We start from the raw sequence: 21,393 nt of genomic DNA, 5'->3' as shown, positions 1-21,393 counted from the left end.
TCTGATTACGGTGAAAAGCCCAGTGAGAATCCAATTCTCTGCAGCAACATTCAGCTGCCTCAGTCACACGACTTCCCATCTTGTCAAGCAATCCTCTGCATCCTTCATTGCATATTTATTGATTTCCAAAGCAAGCAATACAGACTTAGCTCAGGAAACTGTCCCCCATCCACAGGGTACCATTCATCAACCAAGTAAAAAAAAAAAAACAACCCTGTATGCAGTCAGATAATTAAAAACTTAATTATAATATGTATGCACCAACACAGTAAACAAACTGACATGGTAAATCAGCCGCAGGTAATCCAGACATTTCATAGCTTCTGATAGCTTAATCTTTCCTGCTGATACACAGTGGCTGTCTGCCTAGGCTTCAAAAAAAGAAAACCTTTGTGTTGCTCCTGACATCCATCATCAATCCACAAAACGATGAGCAGGACTGATATCAACTACCCACATTTAACTAACAGCTATTAAAGTTGTCATCTCTGATTTGGATCACTTGCTACAAAAGATGAAGATACTTTGACCGTATCTGATAGCTGTGTACAAAACAATGGGAATTTGGGACTTCAGAACAATAGATCCAACTCCTCGGTCTGGCAGAAACTCCTGTTATAAAAGCAGCAGGCTTTTATATTATATCCCCTCCAGTTATTCCTATGCCTCAAAGCCAAACAGTCCCAAATTCCCATCCAACCCTTCAGGTTGCTCTGTTCCCCAGGTCTTGCTGATGTCCACCTCTGCCTAAATTCTCAGCTCCTATCCTGCACTTACAGATGCTGCTATTTAATTTATCAACAAATAATCACTTATCAGATCAACAAAACAAACTGGTAAAAAACAAAACCAAACAAAAACCCTAACTGAAATAAGTAACAATACTAATGGATGCTCACCATGTCAAATTCTCTATTTTCCAACAGTACAGTAATAGTACAGGAAAGTTCAGTATCTAGAGAATGAGTAGAAATAATGCTCCAAACTCAGCTGCTACCAATATTTGTACCAATAATTTAGGAATAATACCTTAAAAGCTAGCTACTTCTAGCACTACTAGGAGTATTAGAGAAGTCAACCTAAGAAACAAGACTGCTTTGGTACTGAAAAATTTTCAATGTTCTGTCCCAAAGATCACAAATATAATGACCTCGGTACAGAAAGGACATTGAAGTGCTGAAGCAGGTCCAAAGAAGGGCAACAAGGCTTGTGAAGGGCTTGGAGAATACCAGGAGAGAATACCAGAAGAGACTGAAGGAACTGGGGCTATTTAGTCTGGGGAAAAGGAAGCTTATTGCTCTCTTCAGAAACCTGAAAGGTGCTTACAGCGAGAGCGGGTGCAATGCAAGAGCGTCTCTTCTAACTGGTGACAGGACAAGGAGAAATGGCCTCAAGTTGCGCCAGGGTAAGTTAGATTGGATATCAGGAAAACTTCTTTACAGAAGGGGTTGTTAAGCACAGGAATAGGCTTCCCGGGGAGGTGGTTGAGTCACCATCCCTGGATGTGTTTAAAAACCATTTGGATGCGGTGCTCAGGGATGTGATTAACAGAGGGTTGTTAGAGTTAGGGTAGTATGGTTAGGTTGTGGTTGGACTTGATGATCTTGAAGGTCTTTTCCAACCTGAGTGATTCTATGACTACAAAGAAATTAAAAATTAATATAAACTCAGTGTTTTGGAGTAGCTGTTATCTCGTATATGTTTTATCATTTTCAGACTAATAAAAATATTAAATCTGCGTTTCAACACAAAGTCTCACTCACTGCCATGACAGAATATTTCAAGTGAAGTAGCAAAACACCTAATACTGCACAGCAATAATTTCCATCTCGGGTATGTATATCAAAAAGCTGCTTCTAATTTGTTTCAGCTATCATTACCATTGAGTCTTTATGACAATGAAATATGTAGGAAAGCAATACTGAAAGTGCATGAATGTCTATAGGAAGAGTAGGCATTATTTCCTTCAAAGCAAGGCAGATAAACAAGCAAAATACAAGAACAGAAAGCTAGAGTCCTTACTTCGCTTGAGAGAACTGAACAGGAAGCTGGCTGAGGGAGGACTTAGAGACAAGGTTTAGTGAACAATAGTGGTGGTAGGTGGACAGTTGGACTAGATGATCTAGAGGTCTTTTCCAACCTTAATGATTCTATGGTACCACAGACCATCAGTGAATGCCAGATCTCCATATGTTTCCTCAGTTTCACAACAGCTACTGTTTTTATTTTGAAAGATTGGCTTACTCCAGCCACATCTGTGTTTCTCTCCTGTGCATAAAAAGGTATGTGCACACATTTACCCTAGGTAATAATTACCTGCTCCTGCAGATTTCTAGCAATTCTGTTTTGTGTTGGAATATTATATGGATTTATCCTCAGAAAGATACTCTGTCTCCTCTTGCACATTAGTTTTATCCCACATTTTAGCTAAAGTTGAATGGCTTCTCTCCACACCTGCATTCCTAGCACTTCCTGCCTGCTTTCAACAGCTCTGGTTTTTGATGCCATTCCACCAGTTCAGATCCAAAGGTCTTCACACAGATGTATAAACAGATTTCTGTTGCCTGCAGAGAACAACCAAAATTGCCAAAAGAGGCTCCATTAACCTGAGAACCTTATCTTCCACCACCAACCTGAGAGCTCTGTTATCAACCAGAGTGAGTGAATTGAGCTCCTTCCTCCTGGAGTCTTGTCATGGCCAGAACCTTTGACAAGTCTCTTGAATAGAAATGAATCCATTATACCTTCCATTTGCATTACATTCTGACCAGGCTAAACAAAGCTACTTTTTGGTGCTACTTCCATTAATAAAGCCATCTGTGAACGTTTCATTTCCTTAAAATGTAAAAAAAATAATAATTATGCATGTATAAAGATACAATTTTCTAATACAATCATTTCACAAATAATTCCAGAGCTGGAACATCACAGTTTTATTTTGAAACCTTAAAACCACTTCAGTTTAAAAATTCACAAAAATAAGATTTCTCGATTACAATTAGTTCTTGCTATTTCCTGTAACATTTGTTAGACAAACAGATTGATTCTCTTCACAGAAGCTCCTACTGTAAAGGGAATCCTGAGCATTCCCTCAGAAGCTTGCATGTGCTCATAAAAGACACTATCAGAGCAGAGATACTGGTTGCCCAAGGACGAGTGCTGACATTTTTTTTTCGTCTATGCTATTACATTCTAGCTATACTTGACAAGCAATTACTTGGTGCTTTATGTTCAATTATATTGTGAAATGTTTATAGTTTGTAATGGGTACCTTATCTGTTCAGACTATCTCTAATTTGATGAATTCCTCTGGGAACAGTTTAAAGCAAAGGCTTAATGATTATTATGGCTCAGAAATTGTATCGTAAAACCTGATTTCTCCACTATTCAGATGCTCAGTAGATCCTGTAGCTATGCTTATGTATGCAAGGCCTTCAGAATGACATACTGACTTGTGACTTTCCTTTTTCAGGTGCTCATATGCCAACAGTCAATAGTTATCTCACTTCTTCACTATATCTAGAGACGGCTATGAAAGACTTTTTTTGTATGCCATGGAACATATTTAAGCTTTATCAAGAATTTGATTTAGAATTACTGATTAATCAAGAGAATAAAAATGTATTTTAGCTCTTATGAAGCCTGCATTAAGAAATTAAAAGCACACAAACAACCAGCTTAAGCCCAAAGTTCAAAAAGATGTAATCAAAGAGTCTACCTACACAAAACCTCACCGTCTTTGTCCTTCCTGAAAATAAGTACTGAGAGTAGCCATGCAATAACAATCTTAAAGCAAAAGTCAACACCCAGTTCAGACAGACAGAGAATCCACTTCCCAACAGGACCCTTCTCACAGAAGCACTAATTCTGCCTGTCTCTGCAGTGTTGTTTTGTTGTCGTTGTTATTGTGTTTCATAGCTACAACAATTTGAGGACAGAGAAAGGGCATGGTTTGTAGATAGGTTTCACAACTTCTATTGTATTAACTAACAGGGTTGTAAAAATCAGGCAAGCTTTCAGAAATACAAGTCCTTTCAGCACCGTGTATGCCCAAAAGCTTGTTTTACTTCTCCAATTACACTAGCTTGCCTTAACAAAAAGATAACATTTCTGCCTCTAAATCTTGTCCTGTCTTTTCTGTGCAGACAGGAAAGCAGGAGAGATCTGCAGTACCACTGCAGTTTACATCAGCGTGTGCCTTGGACCACGGAGGAGCCTGTAGCCAAAAGGCATTGTTACAGCATCTCTCTACCTCAAGATTTCTTAAGCGTCCACAAATTACAGCTTTTCCAGAAGGCAACGACTGATCCCTATGCTGTCAAGACTTCTTTTCTAATCATAAAAGAAATCATAGTAGAGATTCAAATGTCAGTTACAATTAAAACATATATCTGTAGTTTTTCCTATTTTCTTACCAGTAACACTACAAACCAACAAACACTGCTGAAAAGGTTTATTTGTTTTTATTTTTAATGGACCTCAGGAAAGAGTCTGTGTTGCCAGAATTGTTCAGAACTTTTACATATAACTCCGAAAAGGTGGACAGAAAAAAAGGAAAGATTTCTTTTTAGCATAGGAAAGAGGACTTGTAACTTCCTTTTACTCTAAAACAAACCCAAGATAAGAGCCGTCCAGAGACTTACATAAAATAATGCAGTATGAGAAGCAATAGTTCTTGAATACATATATATATTTTTTTTTTTTTAAAGGACTGGGTTCTTTTGAAAAGCTGCAACTAAAAATAATTCATTGGACAGCCCAGCTGAGATATGTTTATATCCCTTCCCACTTCTAAATCCTGTGCTAAAGCAAACAGGGTATTTTTTGCAGTTACAGTCATGTACTTGGACAATCCAAAAAAATTAAACGAATGAGCAGTTTACTTTACGGTTACAGATAAAATTGCTGTGCATACTCTCTAATGTATTCAGTAGGCTACTTAATTTGCTGCATCAGAATTTGCATATTCTTGCGCTACTTTTTAAACGTTTCAGTCCAGAAACTAGCATATCAAATCTTACTAAAATATATCAAAGATGGCATGTTAGTTAGCACAATGAAAAATAAACACATGCAAAATAATTTTGAAACATTAATAATTTTAAAAACATCAAGTGCCATAGAAGCTATGAGCCTTTTAATACAGTAGAAACCCATTAACAGAATGCCTACATCAGCACCATCCAACCAATTTGATTTACAGGCACCTTGTAATCTTTCACTGGAAGATACGCACCCATTTTTAATTGTTAGAATTCTGAGCATTATGTTAACGAGAATCAAGACTATAAATATTATCACAAAATGCAGTAATTTCTCCGACACAGAACAAATGGAATATGCTTATTTTAATCCCTTGCTCTTCCCTAGAAACTACAAAAACATCAGGACGTTAATTAAAATATTTTAACAGCCACTTCCTAGTTTCCAACACTAATAACCAACCTTGAAGCAATTGTAAAAACAACCCTGGCTCAGGCTACCAAGCACTTTGTTCACAGTTATTGTCTCATCCAATGAATCATGCAAGTCCACCACTGTAATGTGCCTGCCAGTAATTCAGTCCCAGAGATTCTTCATTCTTACTAGTTCTGATATGCTGTAGGCATTGCTTCTACAGACAAAAAAGGAGCTGTGTACCAAAAGGTTTTCAGGGAATCTTTTCAGCAATCATAAAAATACATACCGCAAAAATACATGACTAGCATCCACCTTCATGACCTGCTTAAAAATAGGCTCATGTTCTTGCCCAAAGCACAGTGCTGCTTTACCTTTTCCAGATTTTCACTCTAAAATGAAATACAGTGTACTGCTCTGCTTGCAGCATATTGCTTATTATATCCCAAACCGAAAGCTTCTAGCTTCTGTGTTTTCACCTCTCCTGCTCGTTCATTAAAGCACTTTATGCTTTATAACTGAAGCACAGTGATATTAAAGCAGGAACGTACGTCAGAAAAAACAATAAACTTTGCTTATCACACTAGCTTTAAGTGGAGCCATTCCAACATTTTATTTAAAGAATCTTTCAACAGATAAACTTAAAAGGAAAATATTTTCTAAAGAAACAATCTTCTTGTCCATTTCACTATTTACCTTTCACCAGTAACAAACCCGGCATTACAGTTTCATTCCCTCCCAAACCACTAAGATTGTCCTCTAAGAAACAGGACAATGTTCAGTAAGTCCAGTGAAGAGTTTTGTATAGTACGTCATCTTGTACGCACCAGCTTTCCTTCACACCAATGCTCAAACTATCTGGCAGCAGCCAAAGACCTACCACAAAGCTAACTGCCTGAAAAGCAAGTTACTTCTTCAAGTATGATACATTTGACACCATCATATCAGCCTTGTAGCCCCATGCAGAGAAGTGAATTGCTAGCCTCTATTCTAGTCCTTCACACATTCGCTCTTAACCAGGAAGATTTCTAGAAACACAACCTTATTCATTATTATTATTAATGACAAGCTTGGCCCAACGTAATTTAAGAGCCCACATCCAAAAACTTTTACACAGAACATTCTCATTTGAGACTCCTGTGCCAATCACTGGGGAAAGGATGTACAAGTGGCATGGCTCAATCCGCAGAGCAATGATGCTGCAACCCAGAAAAAGAATGTTATGACTGACTGTGTAAACACAGCTAAATTAACCAGAACCAGAAGGCAGCACGCACATCAGCAACTTTCTCACTTAACTGGCACATATTAAGCCCAGCCCCATAGTTCCACGTTCTGCAACAAGACTTCACGTCCCATTTGCAGCACTTCTTCTGGTGTTTCCAAGACACATATTAAGCAAATGCAGAAGTGGCTGTTGTATCTCATGTTTCAAAAAACCAACCCCAATATGCAAATGAAAGACATACTGATAACTCAAGATGGCCCAAAGCAGATTGCTGGATGCAAACATCGCTCTTTCCCTTGGGAAAAGTTGCCTCCACATTTTTTTGACAGAACTTCATACAAATATGTACATGAATTTGTCTTTTGTCTGTAACAATCTATATAATATACAAAACACTCCTGCCCATACACACTTGTGTGCAGACCTACACATCACTGTCACCTGCTGCAGAACAGTTAAGTCTGTGATTTCATAAAAACTGATAGACTTTGCCTAAGCAACTCTTTCACCCCTCTGCCTTTCTATTAGTCTTCCAAGACAGACTTTAATACTGTGTAAAAGCCATCAGCTATCAAAGCTTTCAAAATTCTGACATGCATTTGTTGACTTTGTGGAAACTGGGCAAATTCCAGATCCATTTTCAAAGTACACCCTCACCATAAGCCTCATGCTTTTCAGTTTACCAAAAGAACTCCAAACACATTTGGATTAGTCCCGAGCCTCCTCCATGCTCTCCCACCACGTTACAACCAGAAACACTACAAAAGAATTAATGCTATCATTTCCAAAGCCAGCATCACTCAATCTTTGAATCATAACACACGGTTTGCTTACCTCGCTGTTGTGGCCCCTCAAATTGAAGTTGATTCTCTGAGGGGTGTTCCGGTCCCTCCTGCAATGGCTGGAAGTAAAAGTGACGCCTACAACTCCTCTGCCATTGCCTGTTGCCAACCAGCCTTCCTCATAGTACCGCCGCCTGCATACGGGTTTCTCCTTCTCGCTTTTGGGAACTCTCCCTTTCCAGGAGAGGCAGAGGATGTTGGAGTCGCTGCAAAGAACAGGCCCATGTTCCACTGCTGCATACATGCTTTTTAAATATTTTATTTTTTGACATAGGAAAGTAATGTGTCTAGCGCACAAAATTTAAACCAATTTTTTTGTTTTTTATTGATAAGACTGACCTGGGATAGATCATTGAAAGGGAGGAGGATGGGGTCAGTGTTTATAAATATCCACCAAATGCATAGTGAAAAATTCCTCTATAAAAGATGATGGCAGTTGGCTAAGAAAAAGTAACACTTAAAAAAAAAATTCAGGTTCATTTTTTGACGTTGAGTCTGTAGAGTGAGGGTGCACTTATCCTTTGGAGAGACAGCTACTTCGTAAGAGGCGCTCAAGAAACGGTTAAGTCATCTTTTTGCTCAACTTGATATAATCTTTATACAGCCTGAGATTCCAGTTTAGCGTAATGCAATTCCAGAGACAAAGAGTTGCAAATGTGTAGGTTTCAAGTAACTTAAGGCTTTTAAGATTTCCTCCAGTCAGATTTTCTTCAAAAGTTCAGTTGCAGAAATTTAAACACACGCACATACATATGTATATATATGACATTCATCTTTTCCAAGCTGCCCTCTGGCATATCTTTTCCATCTGACGTATTTCTGCTGCTAAAGCTGAAAGAGATTGCATAAAGGGAAAAAAAGGCACACAAACCGTGCGAAACAACAGACCCAAACTTGTGCAGGCACTGGTGTGCCAGGCCAGATGGGAAATCCCTCTTGGTACTGAACCGCTCGTTGGATTCAAACGTTTTTGCAATCCAAAGCCAATCCAATTTTCATTGCAGCACTTTTTTTCCACCAGAGACCCAACAGAGCCTGAACCGTTTATCACGCTATCTTGCCTGCTTTCCCACTTTTTGCTGCCACACACGAATGACAAAGAAACCCCCTCTTCATTTATAGCGGAATCAAAAATGCTCCAAAGCTTTTAGCTTTTAAAGCAGATAAGTTTGCCTCAGGTGAACCATGAAGTTCTCTCTCTTCCAAAACAGGCTTAAATGTCAAGCTGTTTTTCCTTTACTTTTCCCTTTTTTTCTGCTACAAGGAATCACAGACTTTTCATCCTACCAAAAACAAATGCCAGAATTAATGCACATCAAGTAAGCAATCTTTCACAATCTTCTAAAATTCAAGGAAGGAAGAAACGTATTCATCTAAAAAAAAAAGAGAAGCAGCATTAAAAATCTGACTTCCTGGTTTCACTATTTCTCTAGGTATTTTCCTTGCTTGTTTTATCGGATCTTTCCTTCTTGATGCTTGTCTACAGCACAGATTCATAGTTCCAGACACAACATTTGCAGTTGTACAAGAAGGAAACATATGAAGTATTCCAATCGTTTTATTTGAGTAACATTAATGAGCTCAATTCATTAGTATGTATATCACACTAAGTGAAAAGAGGAAAAAGGAGAGGAAGAGAGAATATGTAAGACGATGACCTGGTTAACTCAAGAAGGATGATGAGGATTCTTCAGTTCAATGCCCAGACTTGTCCCATAGTTCCTCAACTTACTTACTTTCAGTCATCATCGCTCAACATACAGTCACGATTTATTAGTCCATTCAGAAACTACTGAGCCCAAAGCATACCGTGCCAAAGACGACACATTTTGCCCCTGCAATAACAAAATCACTTTCCTCTGCCCTCAGTATTCTTATGTTTCCCTCACAATTACTGATTTAGACTGTGGAGGTATTTCTTAGGCTTTTTCTGTGTGGAGGGTGTTTTTTCTTCTTTTTTTTGCAAACTTTTTTCACTCGTGAAGACCATGTAGTAAGTTGAATATTACTGGCAGGTGTTTTTCCATGGATTACCAATTCCTGTGCTGTAAAGGTGCTCCATCTGGTACTTAAATTAATTTTCATCAATTGCAAAGCTCTCAGGAATACGTGAAAGTCAGTCTATGCGATGACAAAAACATGTGCACTTTCATGTACGTGCAGTACATACACCAGCTCGGTGAACCTGGTACTCAGAGCTGCAACTGGCTTCTCAGCTTAGCTATGGTAATCTTGTAAGGCGCCTGTCACTCAAAGCTTGAAATCTCAGCCTTCTTCCAACTCTGCAAGACAAAACACACACAACACACAGGAAAAAAAAAGAAAAAAGTGAAAAAATAGGAAAGTAAGCCACAAAACAGTTTAGAGATATAGAAACTACTGTGATAATAAACAAAACATGACATTTAAGCATTTTATATAGAGCTTTCATACGAAATATCTATATTGTATATAGATACATGTGTTATTCAGACACAAAGTACAGTATTTTCTTCTTCATAATTCATATGCATAACTGATGAAATGTTTTCAAGAAAGACACACAAGAAAAAAAAAAACTTTTTATTTTTTTTTTTACTGGAATTGCTAATACAAACTCCTAACAAAGACTCCACAGTTCTGTAGAGTGAGGGTTGGAAAGGGAGGTGTCAGTGACAGAACAGACACACAGATTCCAAGGGATTAAAAGAACCACAGACTGATTGAGGTTGGCAGGGACATCTCTGGGTCCTTCATCTCATCCAGCCCAACCCAAGCTCAAGCAGGGAAATCCAAATACATCTCAAGTACACATGTATGCAGTTATTACTTCTGTACAGCTCTTGCTAAAGAAATCTCATTTAAACAAAGAATTGCAATGGTTGCATTCATTAGCGCTGTAAAAATGGGCTTGCCTGCACTTCATGTAATACTGTACTAACCTCTCTTTCTGAGTAACCAACCACTTCTTTTTGGCCAAGCATAGATGTACTTATAACAATTTAAAATATCTGTATCTATAGACATAGATAACAAGGCAAGGATATAAGGCAGTTTACAAATCAGCTAGGAAAACGGTCCCTGAGGTTTGGTGAGTCACTACTGGAACTTTTGAGCATTACAGCTAAACAAGATATAAAAATAATGGCTATTACCATTTTCTTTCACAATAGCATGGCTTTGTACAACCTTTGTATGCAGTTTCTGTCCTCATTCACTGCATAGAAAATCAACAAGTTTGAGAAAAGGGCCCTTCTGCATCTTGGACAGTAACCCACTCTCATCTGAGTCTGATTCATGATCAGTTTGAGGATTAGAGAAACAAAAGACTCCTCTTCTTAAAAATATTCTAACTGCATTAGGAAAGCTGGATAGGCAAAGATGAAAATATCTAACTACAAAACATTCAGTCATTATTCAAATGTCTCTCTCTCAATAATGTCCTGACTACAAGACTGCACTTATATTTAAATCACTGAAGGTCAGCACCACCTTCATGTTGTACTTGAGTTCAGTAGATAAGATTAAAAAATACCTTTAAAACTGTAATTCAAAAAGATAGGCTGAATTAAGATTACATACATATTAAGATCTAGTTCTTTCCACTCTCCTTCATTTCCATCTGCTGAATATTTCCTAAGAAATAACCTAATTAGAAGATTCAGAGGCAAGTCTTCCCCCAGGAAAATCAGTATCTGATTTAGACACACACACCATTTTTCTTTTGCCCTTACAGCAGCCCCATAATCCTGCTTTCTCTACAAGTTCAAAGCAAGCTTTTTGCCTTCTTTTTCCTCTCCAAGAAACACAAATGAATGGTAACTACCTCTGTTGCAAGGCATATGGAAGAAGGTGAGGATAAAAAGCCTTATATAAGAACTAGCTGCTACTTCAGTATAATCTTACTACTAGCCTGAATGCAGGTTGGGCTCTGCAAATAACGAGAATTTAGCCTTTCAGATCAAGCTTTCAAACTAAAGTTCTAACCGTAGGTTTTTAATCATCAAGCTTTATGCACCTATTCTTTCAGAGTGGGAAAGGTGCACATCATGGAAGTTCACTGGATCATGAAGCAACTGTTTTCAGTTATTTCTAAGCGCTAGTTGGCCACCAAGTATCAACAAATTGCAGCAATCTGGTTTTACTCTCACTTAAAGAGCAGATTAAAATTTCTTTGTTCTGGAAGATGCTACTTGAACCCATGCTATAATATGATTCACAGCCCAGCGATGTAAAATTAGGTAGTTAGCTAATGATTCAAAAAATCTGCAGCACAGGAAAAAGGATCTACAATTATTTTATTTGCTGTGCGGTATAGCTCTTCTTGAATGCAAAACCAGCAAGTTAAGTTCTGACATTACAGGAATGAATTCAAGTATTAATTTAAGGTGGAAAAAAAAAAAAAGGTTATTAGCAGTGGCTCTCCCACTTGTGTCAATATTTAACCCAATTTAACTCCTAAGTGTTTCCATTAACTTATATAAGAGTATAAACATTAAGCTAGTTAGACAACCAGAAAAATATTTGCTTGTTCTCATGCATCTTTCATTGAGGTGTCTTTCTTTTGTTGACAGAAAGAAGTCACGCACAGCCAAGTATACCAATACTGCAGCAAGCTCTTCAGCATTTTATGTTTATTCAAAACCCCACTCTTCACAGCTTAGAATAGGGTATCTGAATGTGAGATTACAAGGAGACTGGGAGGGAAGGGAAAGCAGAGAAGGAAAAAGGAAAATGCAGACAAGTACTCTGTATTCTAAATTATTAATTACCTTAAAAAAAAAAAAAAAAAAACACATACACACAAAGAAAACCTCACAACAGCCTGCATTTTCAAGATCCTGACCACGCAAAAATCTTATGGAAAGAACTGTAAGCTACAGAGTCTTTGAAAAGTCAAGCTACCCTATTCCAGGCTTTTTAGTCTAAGCAATTTTCCTCCTATAAAACTTGCATGAGGTCAAAAGAAACAGCAGTTTTCCCTCCATCTGCCATGTAAGAAGGGAAAAATAAACACCTCTGTCAATGAAGACTGCAAGATACTTGAGGTAAGGGAAGGAGACCTGTTCTGAAGCATCAAACCACAACTGGTTCTGCACAAGCTGACAGCAGATGATCCCACCAGCTATCGAATAGTGGTTATGGGATTTACCTTCAAGGTTACTGCTAAACAAAATACTACACAAATGGCGCTTCTCATAATACAGACATTCTATTACAAACTAACAGAGCTAGAAGCTAGCCAGGCATAACACCTTTTTGTTTATGTAGTCCAACTTACAAAGCAACATAAATTGAGTAATCTTATTCAAGTGGAACAAAAATTCTTTATCAAAATTAACTACTCAGTTCCTAAAGGACCGAAGTAAGATAACTGGTTTGTGGGGGAAAAAAAAGCCAATTTCATAAGGAAAAAAATATAAATTTTGACCTGAGCAAGTACTCTTCTTTTCTTTCACTCATCTCCTCTAGTTATCTTTGTTTCATTCACCTTCCATTATGCTGCAAGTCATTGAGGTTTTCATTCTTCTTTAATATTAAAGAAGAATATGCAGTTTGGAGGACACCATTCTAAACAAATACCAGAAAGGGTGTAAAGCTGTTCTTCATGCCAAGACAGACAAAAAAAAAAAAAAAAAGCTAGAACAAGCTTAATTTGTATTCCCTTTGTTCTTAAATTGCTCTCTCTCCATAAATTTCGTCCTTCTGCAATTTTAGAAGTTCTTCCCCTGATCCATGGCAACTGTATGGCCTGGGCAGGACAGTCTAATTTGAGATGTAAAGACATCAGTAACCCCAGTAGAGCTGCACAGAAACAGGCAAGTGGCAAAGGCATAATGCCAGCCACTGCAATCATAATTGCCAGTGCATTAATAGAAATGCTGTAATGTAAGTCATATGTGGCTATATTTTCATAAGAAAATGAGACAGAAAATATATCTCTTGGCAAATAGAATGAAATGAAGCTTACATTAGCAGTTTCTCAGCAGATACCCATCATGAATATTGACAGAACTTATTTCAACACAATATTCCAATAATGAAACACCATTAAAATGCCTTCAGGAAAGCTGTTTTCAGGAAAAACACCAGTGGTCCTTAAGTAAACTGTCAGAAGCTATTAATTGGGTGTCGCCAAATTTACACATTTTGGAAAAGGAAGGGGCCTGGAAATATGAAAGACAGTAAACTGTTAAAGTCCAGAGTACAGAAGTGAGGTAAACAAGCTGTTACACTGTTCATGGGGAAAAGAAACTGGAAGAAGCCTAGCACCTTTCCTACCAGGCAGATCAGCAAGCTGATGTAGATGAAAACACATCCTCCAAAACCAGCAGCTGACTTCCACCTGGACCAGCTACCTTACATCAACAGAGCACACACACGCACAGCAGGGCAGGGGGCAGGGCGAGAGGTGAGTGCCACAGCAGCCCACATGGCTCTCAGCTGAAGCTGTACTCAAAAGCTTTTCCTTTTTTGCTTGAAGCTGAATCAATCCTAGTGCAGGCCCAGCAGGGTCCTGCATTCAGCAGTGCCAGTAAAACTGCAAAGGTGGTGGAGCTGTACAGCACAAGTGAGAAACAGGGGAGGAGAACTTGCAAACAGAATTGCATTTGAATGCCTTCTAGGGTAAAATTTGGGCTTAACGTTTCTGAAATCAATGTACTGCCCTCAGAAGGGAAGAAAGAAAAGCTTATGTCTAGGGGTGAATTTAAGATGGCCACCACAATGTCCCAGAGCAAAGGCTGGGACACATGCCATGCTCTCAGATAACACGGAGTAGGCTGAAACACTTCAGAGGGATGTTGAAGGAGCTGTTTCAGAAAAGAAAGAATATACTACCTTTGTTTTAAAAGTGGAAAATTACAACACTGAACCACACATTCAAAATCCTTAGAGCTGGAAAAAAACGTAGCATGAACAAGAAAGTCCTTTCGGTTACAGGTATGAATCTTCTCTCTCAAAAAGGGGTCAAAATCCTCACAGCACAGAGAACATCTGCATGATCCATATTTCAGGGGACACTCACTTAAAAAGTGGAATCAACTGAGTCTTGTTAATGACATTGAAAAATGTTCAGCAGAGCCCCAGCTCTTACCACGTCTTTTCCACTGAACTGAACGGACTGACCTTGCCTGTAATTACAGCGCAATTCCTTTCCCTGAGGAACACTGCAGCCTGCAAACTTCCCTCGAGCCTGCAGCAGCTCTGTATAGTTCCTAATTATCTCCAAAATCTGTCCACAGGCTCTCTTAATACTTTCTTATGAACATACATTAAAGTTTTGCTACACTCCCCCAAAATCCCAGTATACCCTCATATGTGACCGCAACACTGGAAGTAATTTTAAAATTAAAAAAAAAAAAAAGAAAGAAAGAAAGAAATAGGAGTGGGAGATGAAGGAGTAAAGCAGAAGCCGCTGGTTTTCAGAATTCAGAAGAGCCCCCCATAAAGAATTATTTCTGTTCGATAGCAAGGATATTTCAGTCAGAAATTTGATAAACAGTGGGCACCTACTGCAAAGCAGTGCGGGCACAGCACAGCAGCAGGACAGGACACTGCGCCAGGTTTCACAGTCTTTGGGTTTGAGGAAAAGGAACTTAGCTCCAGCCCTGCCTGTCCCTTAGATGTGCCGCAGCCAAAGATTTCAGACTGTGTTGGAGGACTTGCATCCAAAAGCATTGCTTGGAGGTCTAGGTGCAAAGGAGGGGATACTCTATACTTTCACATAAAAGACACGCAGAGCTAAGGAACAGCTTCATCTCTTTCCCATACCTGTTCCCTTTTTTTTTTTTTTTCAAGCACAATGTTTTTCTCCTCAAGGTTCTGGAAGTCTGTGCAAAGTCATCTATGTTAAAAGAATACTGTGTCACAAAGACAGATCGAAAGAGTGATTGCCTTATTGCAACCTTGAGAAGAGAGTTGCTATAGAGGCCTTTCTAAAAGTTGAGAGCTTTAAATGAATGCTCTCAACAAAGCAAAGATTTGTGTATGGAAGTGAGTCATTACACTAGCAAGACTTGGAGGGCATCAGATCAGCCGTGCACATGTGCCCAGGGAAGTGAATGATGGTTTTGAGAGGACTTGTCTATATGCCAAGTGTTGACTGGTCCTCTACAAACAGAGGCAAGGAGGCCAGTAAGAAGCAAGCATTCCCTATGCACAGTAATACCATGCTGGGTATCTGGCAAAGAGGCAGAAGAGGAATGGCTTTAAACTAAAACAAAGGACATTCAGATTAGCTATTAGAAAATTTTCATTCAGATGCTGATGAGGCACTGGCTGCCCAAGAGAAGCTGTGGGTGTTCTGGAGGCGTTCAAGGTCAGGTTGGATGAGGCACTCCTGGGCAACTTGATCTCGTGAATGGCAGCCCTGCCCATGGCAGGGGGCTTGGGCTTGGTGGGCTTTAAGGTTCCTTTCAGTCTGAGCCAGTCTTTGACTCCATAATACACACCTTTGTGAACTGGAACAGCAGCCTTGTGTTCAAATATTTTTATTTTAAAAAGGTCTTTGCAATTATGATTCACTCTTCACCCTGGCTAACCCCTCCTGTTACACATATAAAACATTTAGATTGATAAAACAAAAATTTCAAGCCGGGAAAAGACATCACAGTACACTGCAGTGCAAACAATTCTATCATTCAAAATGGTACAAAAATGTGTTAGATGATCACAGATGAACGAAGATTCAGAGTGTAACATAAGTCATTCTAAAAAGGAATTCTGAATATTTCACTTAAATGCTGTAAGTGTAAAAAAGAGACTCTAAACTTTGTTTATAAAATTCATTTTTACATTTAACTCAAAATTTAATTGAGATGCTGATTCTTCCCATTCAGCTTTGTCAATCTGCAAAGAGCAATTTTTGACAGGTACCGTTTTAAATATAAAATTTATTCATTTAAAATTGTATTGATATATCCATTTCTTAACATCCCAATACATCCATATTTCATGTAATCTGTGTATCTGCAGTCACCAGATCACGTTTGTTTCTCTTCCCAGTTTCAAAGCTATGGAAAATATCCTTCCTTTCAACAAACACTCAGGTTTCACCAAAAAAGAAAATAAATGCTATAGATCGACATTTTTTTTTTAAAGTAGAAGCAATATTTCTCAGCGCTTTATAGCTAGTGCTGATATTAATTTTCATTTGTTTTCCCACAGAAGTTATGTAAGTGCCAACTTCTTGAATCCAATTATTTCCCTTATTCAATTCAAAACTCTCAATACCTTTTCAGTATTTTTATCTAATCTATGCTTATGAGATTTTCTGTTAACGCTCAGTTTCAGAATCCATCACAGCAGCTAAATCTATAGCTTCCAGATACAGAAGATAAATATACCTGAGAAACTAATGTACTCACATACACACAAAAATAAAGTGATCCACATTACACAGGAGAAAAAGCACTGACATTCTTCCATTAAATTTTTTTCTTTCCCAAGTTTAATCTGCTGCCTTTACCAAAGAGCACAAGGATCTTCAGATCAACATGGTGAACTTTTCAAAACTGCCAGGGAAAAGACTGACTCAATTGAAGAATGTCAGCTTCATACATTTTTTCTACTTCATTATGAAAATTGGAATTTGGGGAAATAATATGATGGCATTTCGTAAGTGAAGTACAACTTAGGTTTTTTTCCTAACGAGTACAGGTCACTCTCATGCACAAAGGTTGGTCTTTTTCATTACTATTTTTCTTTTCTCTTCTTGAACATGAAAGTAAATTCCTTAGGATTCCATCCTGGTTGCAAATTCTTGTCAAAAGCAACAATAAGATAAAAGGAATATGATGTCATTTCATAAATAATATAATTTTGACCTAAATTTTAAAGCCATCTTAAAATAAGTGGCTTTTTTTTCCCCTTCCACACCTAGAATTACTATATACTTCGACAAACTAATTTTAGTACAATAGCTTTTCCATTTAGTAAATACTTCACAAAGTAGCTCCACATCTATATAAAATATAGAACTTACTACACTCATTTTTTCTGTATGTCTATAATAAAATGGTGAAAAACAGAACAACCCAAGGAAAAGAACTACTAACACAAACTACTACCCTGGCTGCTCCCCCTGTAAAATGCCACATCTATACAGTGGGTTTCTCTTCTATACATCACTAAGTCTACTTGCAAGCTGCCAAGGAAAATGCTGCTGCTTTCTCTGGTAAGCAGCTTGGCAAGGTAACATCTTAATCTCATGGTGTCAGTGGTCCCCTTGAGCTCAAAAAGTCTATTAAAACAATTTACATGAAAACATCTTCAAGAGTTCAATTCTATAGCTTAAGAGGATTTGTATATCCCAATTTCTTCTAAGATTCAGGGAACATAAGATGGCATACCATCTCAGTATCTAATGCTGTTATGAAACCCTAATAATTTCTCCATCGACTACTATTTACAGACCGTAGAATAACAGGAGGTTACTTGGAGAAAACTAAATGCTTTCTTGTTAACAAAACTAACTAGACTGCACCGATATCAACACTTCAGCTGTATCTGTATCAAACAGCTGTGAGCTGCAGTAGACTGATGCACAAAAGCACAAAACAAAAATTATTTCAACAAAAAATATAAAATATTCAGCATTTCATAGAGCTGATACAAAGTTTCTGAAATTATATAACTCAAGAATGACACTTCAAGAAAATTCCACCCCAACAACAAAAATGACACTATCTTCCACTTATTGTTCTACCAAATGACAGCAGGAAACAAAGCTGATGAACAGAAATTACCAGACTGGAATACAAAAATTCCCTTCCTAACAATTAAAAGAACGAAAAATCTAAATTAAATATGGGATAAAACTAGTTATACAGTGATTCTAAAAACGCTACACTGGATCATTAACCTATCAAGCCTGCAATACGAACAGCAAAATGAAGCCAGACACCACAAGATCACAGACTGACAACCCAGAGCAATGCAGGGATCCAATTACCAGCAGCATCTCCTGCCAGGCAGCCAGGCTCCTGTGGGGACAGATAGCACATACTAGGATGTTCCACACTAAAGCAGCATTTGCTTCTTACATAGAACCATGCAGATGTCACAGGATTATTGCCACTCAGTGCTTCCACGTTTACATTTATCAAAACTTTAAAGCAGAGCATAGCACAGCACTTACAGCTTTGTGACTTTCCCCAGTGCAATGTATCCTGCGACTATAAGATGTCGCTCTCCTTGAAATGGTCAAAAGCTGAGATCAGGGCTGACAGCAAATGTCCTTTATTACTGCTCCTCAAAACTGTGCCCGAATTGGCCCAGAGCTCTAACAAACTAGAAAGCAAACTCCAGCTCTATCTCCTGTGAGCCTACATGCCACTGCAAATAACATTGGGGTCCACACAGGTCAGCTATGTTCAACAATTATTATTGTTTGATTTCCTCTAAAGCGCAGCTAGAAATAACTGAAGCTTTATCAATTTTCAAAGGAAGCTTCTATAACTACATTGGTATGCCCTATGGGAACACGACTCTGTTTCTCATAGCAACCTTCAATGATTTAAGCAGCGAGCCCTGCTCTTCCCACAGCATCATTAATACTCAGAGAGCTTCATCATTCTTCACCAACAGAAGAAATGCATTCTTAGTAAAATACTGCTCTGCCTCAATGTCAGGGATCTAGGACATTTTGCTCTGCAAGCAAATAAGGCCTTGCCATTACCTTTAATCATGATTTTTCACAGCACTTCACAACAAAGTGACAGTATCTTGGGGTTTTCTTTTTTTTAATTCTTATTCCATTGCTGTACTTTAATTACGCTCAATAGATTCCATTTTTTACGCTCTCTCCTAAACACAGATCAAATTCCATAACATTTTCAAGAAGCATTTTATTTAAATTTGGCAGTGACAGCTACTGTTTCATATCTATGGGGATCCACCTGTTTACAGATGCTGAAGCTCTCTGTCCTTAAGTGACCGCACAGTTGGCATGTGACACTGTTATCAATGGCAATTTAATGCCTTCACAATACTTATCTATCTCTTAAAAAATAAAGTTTTATGGCAAAAGTAGGAGAGTTAGTATACAACAAGGCAGGGCTGCTTCTACAAGCCCTTTCTCACTACTTGCAGAGTGGTGTCTAGCCTTGAAGGCAGGTATGCATTATAAAAATTTTTAGCAGCTTTCCGTAAGTGAGTATGACTCCTGTTTTACTAGATGAGGAAACTAAAGACACAAGCTTACAAGGAAAGTAAAATGTTCAAAGCAACCAATGCCACAGAAAGACTTCTTAATCTCAAACACCTCAATGACCTATTCCTGTTTCCTAGGTCCAGCCAACCTTGGTCCATCTGTTCATTACCTGGTGCCTGTCTGACTTCTCTTTGGGCATACTCTGCTTCCTAAACCAAGAGAAAATAAATACTGAAACAAACAACAAAAAAAAGCAAGGAGTATTCTCTGAGCTGAAGCATCTCACTGAAAGGTCAAATGAGCGTCAGAGCTGAGGCAAAGGAGCAGGCAGGACCCAGAAGTGCAGACTAAGGAACAATAAGATGTTAGATCTGTTCAGCTGGGCCACGGACCTTCCCCAGGAACACAGATGGAGAATCTTTTCCAATACTGAAGGGGAAGACAGCATCAGAATAAGTAACAGGAACGTACCATTATAGAGATCCAGTCTGTAAACTATGATCCTATCATTACTTTATCCATCTTGCTTCAAAACCTATCTATCTGTTTTGGATTCACAGGAAATGCCATAACCAACATTCTGCTTTTTGTTCTCATATTTAAAAATAACCATTAACATTTGGTGAAACATATCATGTGTCAAAATACTTCTCCTGCAGCTCACTGCAGGAAGACAGGCACACAGGCTGTGTTAATTCAAAATGATTTACAGTAACCAAGTGTGGTTATTATCTCCATCATCAATCAAGGAAATTTGATTTCGATATATAATTTTGAACCTGCATTTCTACTCCTGGTGTGATAGAGTCTACTACTAGGTAGTAACCTCAAACTGATGTTGATTTACAAGTAAAAACAGCCCCACATTTGATACCTCTTTTTTACAAACTGTAATGCCATAATGCATTCACATTTAAGTAATCACATAACTTAAACATACATTTATCCAGATTATTTTCATACCTGATTTTAGAGAACAGTAAACAGTCTACTTCCTATTTTCTGAACTGCTATATAGGTACCACTGGCACACACAGCATGCATTCCTGGCATGGAAGCTTCAGCATTACAAGAGACAGCCTAGAAAAAGAAGGTACCACTGCCACCAGTCAAATCCAATGTCACTGTGGTTGCCAGGGATAGGAGGAAAAAAAAAAAGTTGCAATACTGTGAAGTATTATATTATCTTTCAAACTCGCAAGTGTGTCAAGCTGGTTTCAAAGGAAACTGTAATTTCATTTACACAAATCCAAATTATACAAGATCTGGACAATATTTAGACATTAATTATAAAACTACAATAGACATTTTGGATACACATGCTTCTATTATGTTCTGCATTAAAAACTACATTTGTTTTTGTTTTCTCCTGTTAACAAAAGAAGTATTATCTTTAGCTCATGAACTGAGCTGATGGTCTCTGGACATCACATCCTTAAGAGAACTTGTTGAGATCAACAGCACATTTCATCTCCTACATTTTACAAGAGGAAAACAAGCTTTTTCATAGTTTCTTATTTTGAAGGGAAAAAAATTGTCAAACTAAACTAAAACAGAATTTTCTGCCCGTGCCTACTGAAGAAAATCTGTTGCAAAGTGAGCTGCCCCTTCAAGCAAACTGAATTCAAAATTTACCAACCAATTTCTCTCATTTTGGTCATCTGAGATGCTTAAATTTTCAACCAAAAGCATTTAAGAGATAGTCATCATACTTATTAGCAAGTTATTTTAATTACATTTGATGAGTTATGCTGAAGGCTAAATTTACTATAATGTTTAGACTAAAAGTACAC

General features: G+C 38.0%; 1 protein-coding gene across 5 annotated transcripts in view; it reads right to left on the bottom strand.

Moving 5' to 3' along the window:
* Nucleotides 1–21,393, bottom strand: part of TULP4 (TUB like protein 4) — a 147,952-nt gene that overhangs the window by 113,528 nt on the left and 13,031 nt on the right. For 4 of the 5 annotated variants that reach the window (XM_085217118.1, XM_085217119.1, XM_085217121.1 and 1 more), the window contains exon 2: nt 7,460–9,749. In XM_085217118.1, the coding sequence (XP_085073244.1) occupies nt 7,460–7,711 (252 nt within the window). In that variant the 5' untranslated portion in view covers nt 7,712–9,749. Of the gene's footprint in view, nt 1–7,459; nt 9,750–13,417; nt 13,440–21,393 lie in introns of those variants that run through there. The other variant, XM_085217122.1, reaches the window with a different exon arrangement.

Source organism: Meleagris gallopavo, chromosome 2 (genome assembly GCF_905368555.1).
Source record: "Meleagris gallopavo chromosome 2, MGAL_WU_HG_1.1, whole genome shotgun sequence".
Lineage (NCBI taxonomy): Eukaryota > Metazoa > Chordata > Aves > Galliformes > Phasianidae > Meleagris > Meleagris gallopavo.
This window is presented reverse-complemented; position numbering and strand designations above follow the sequence as displayed.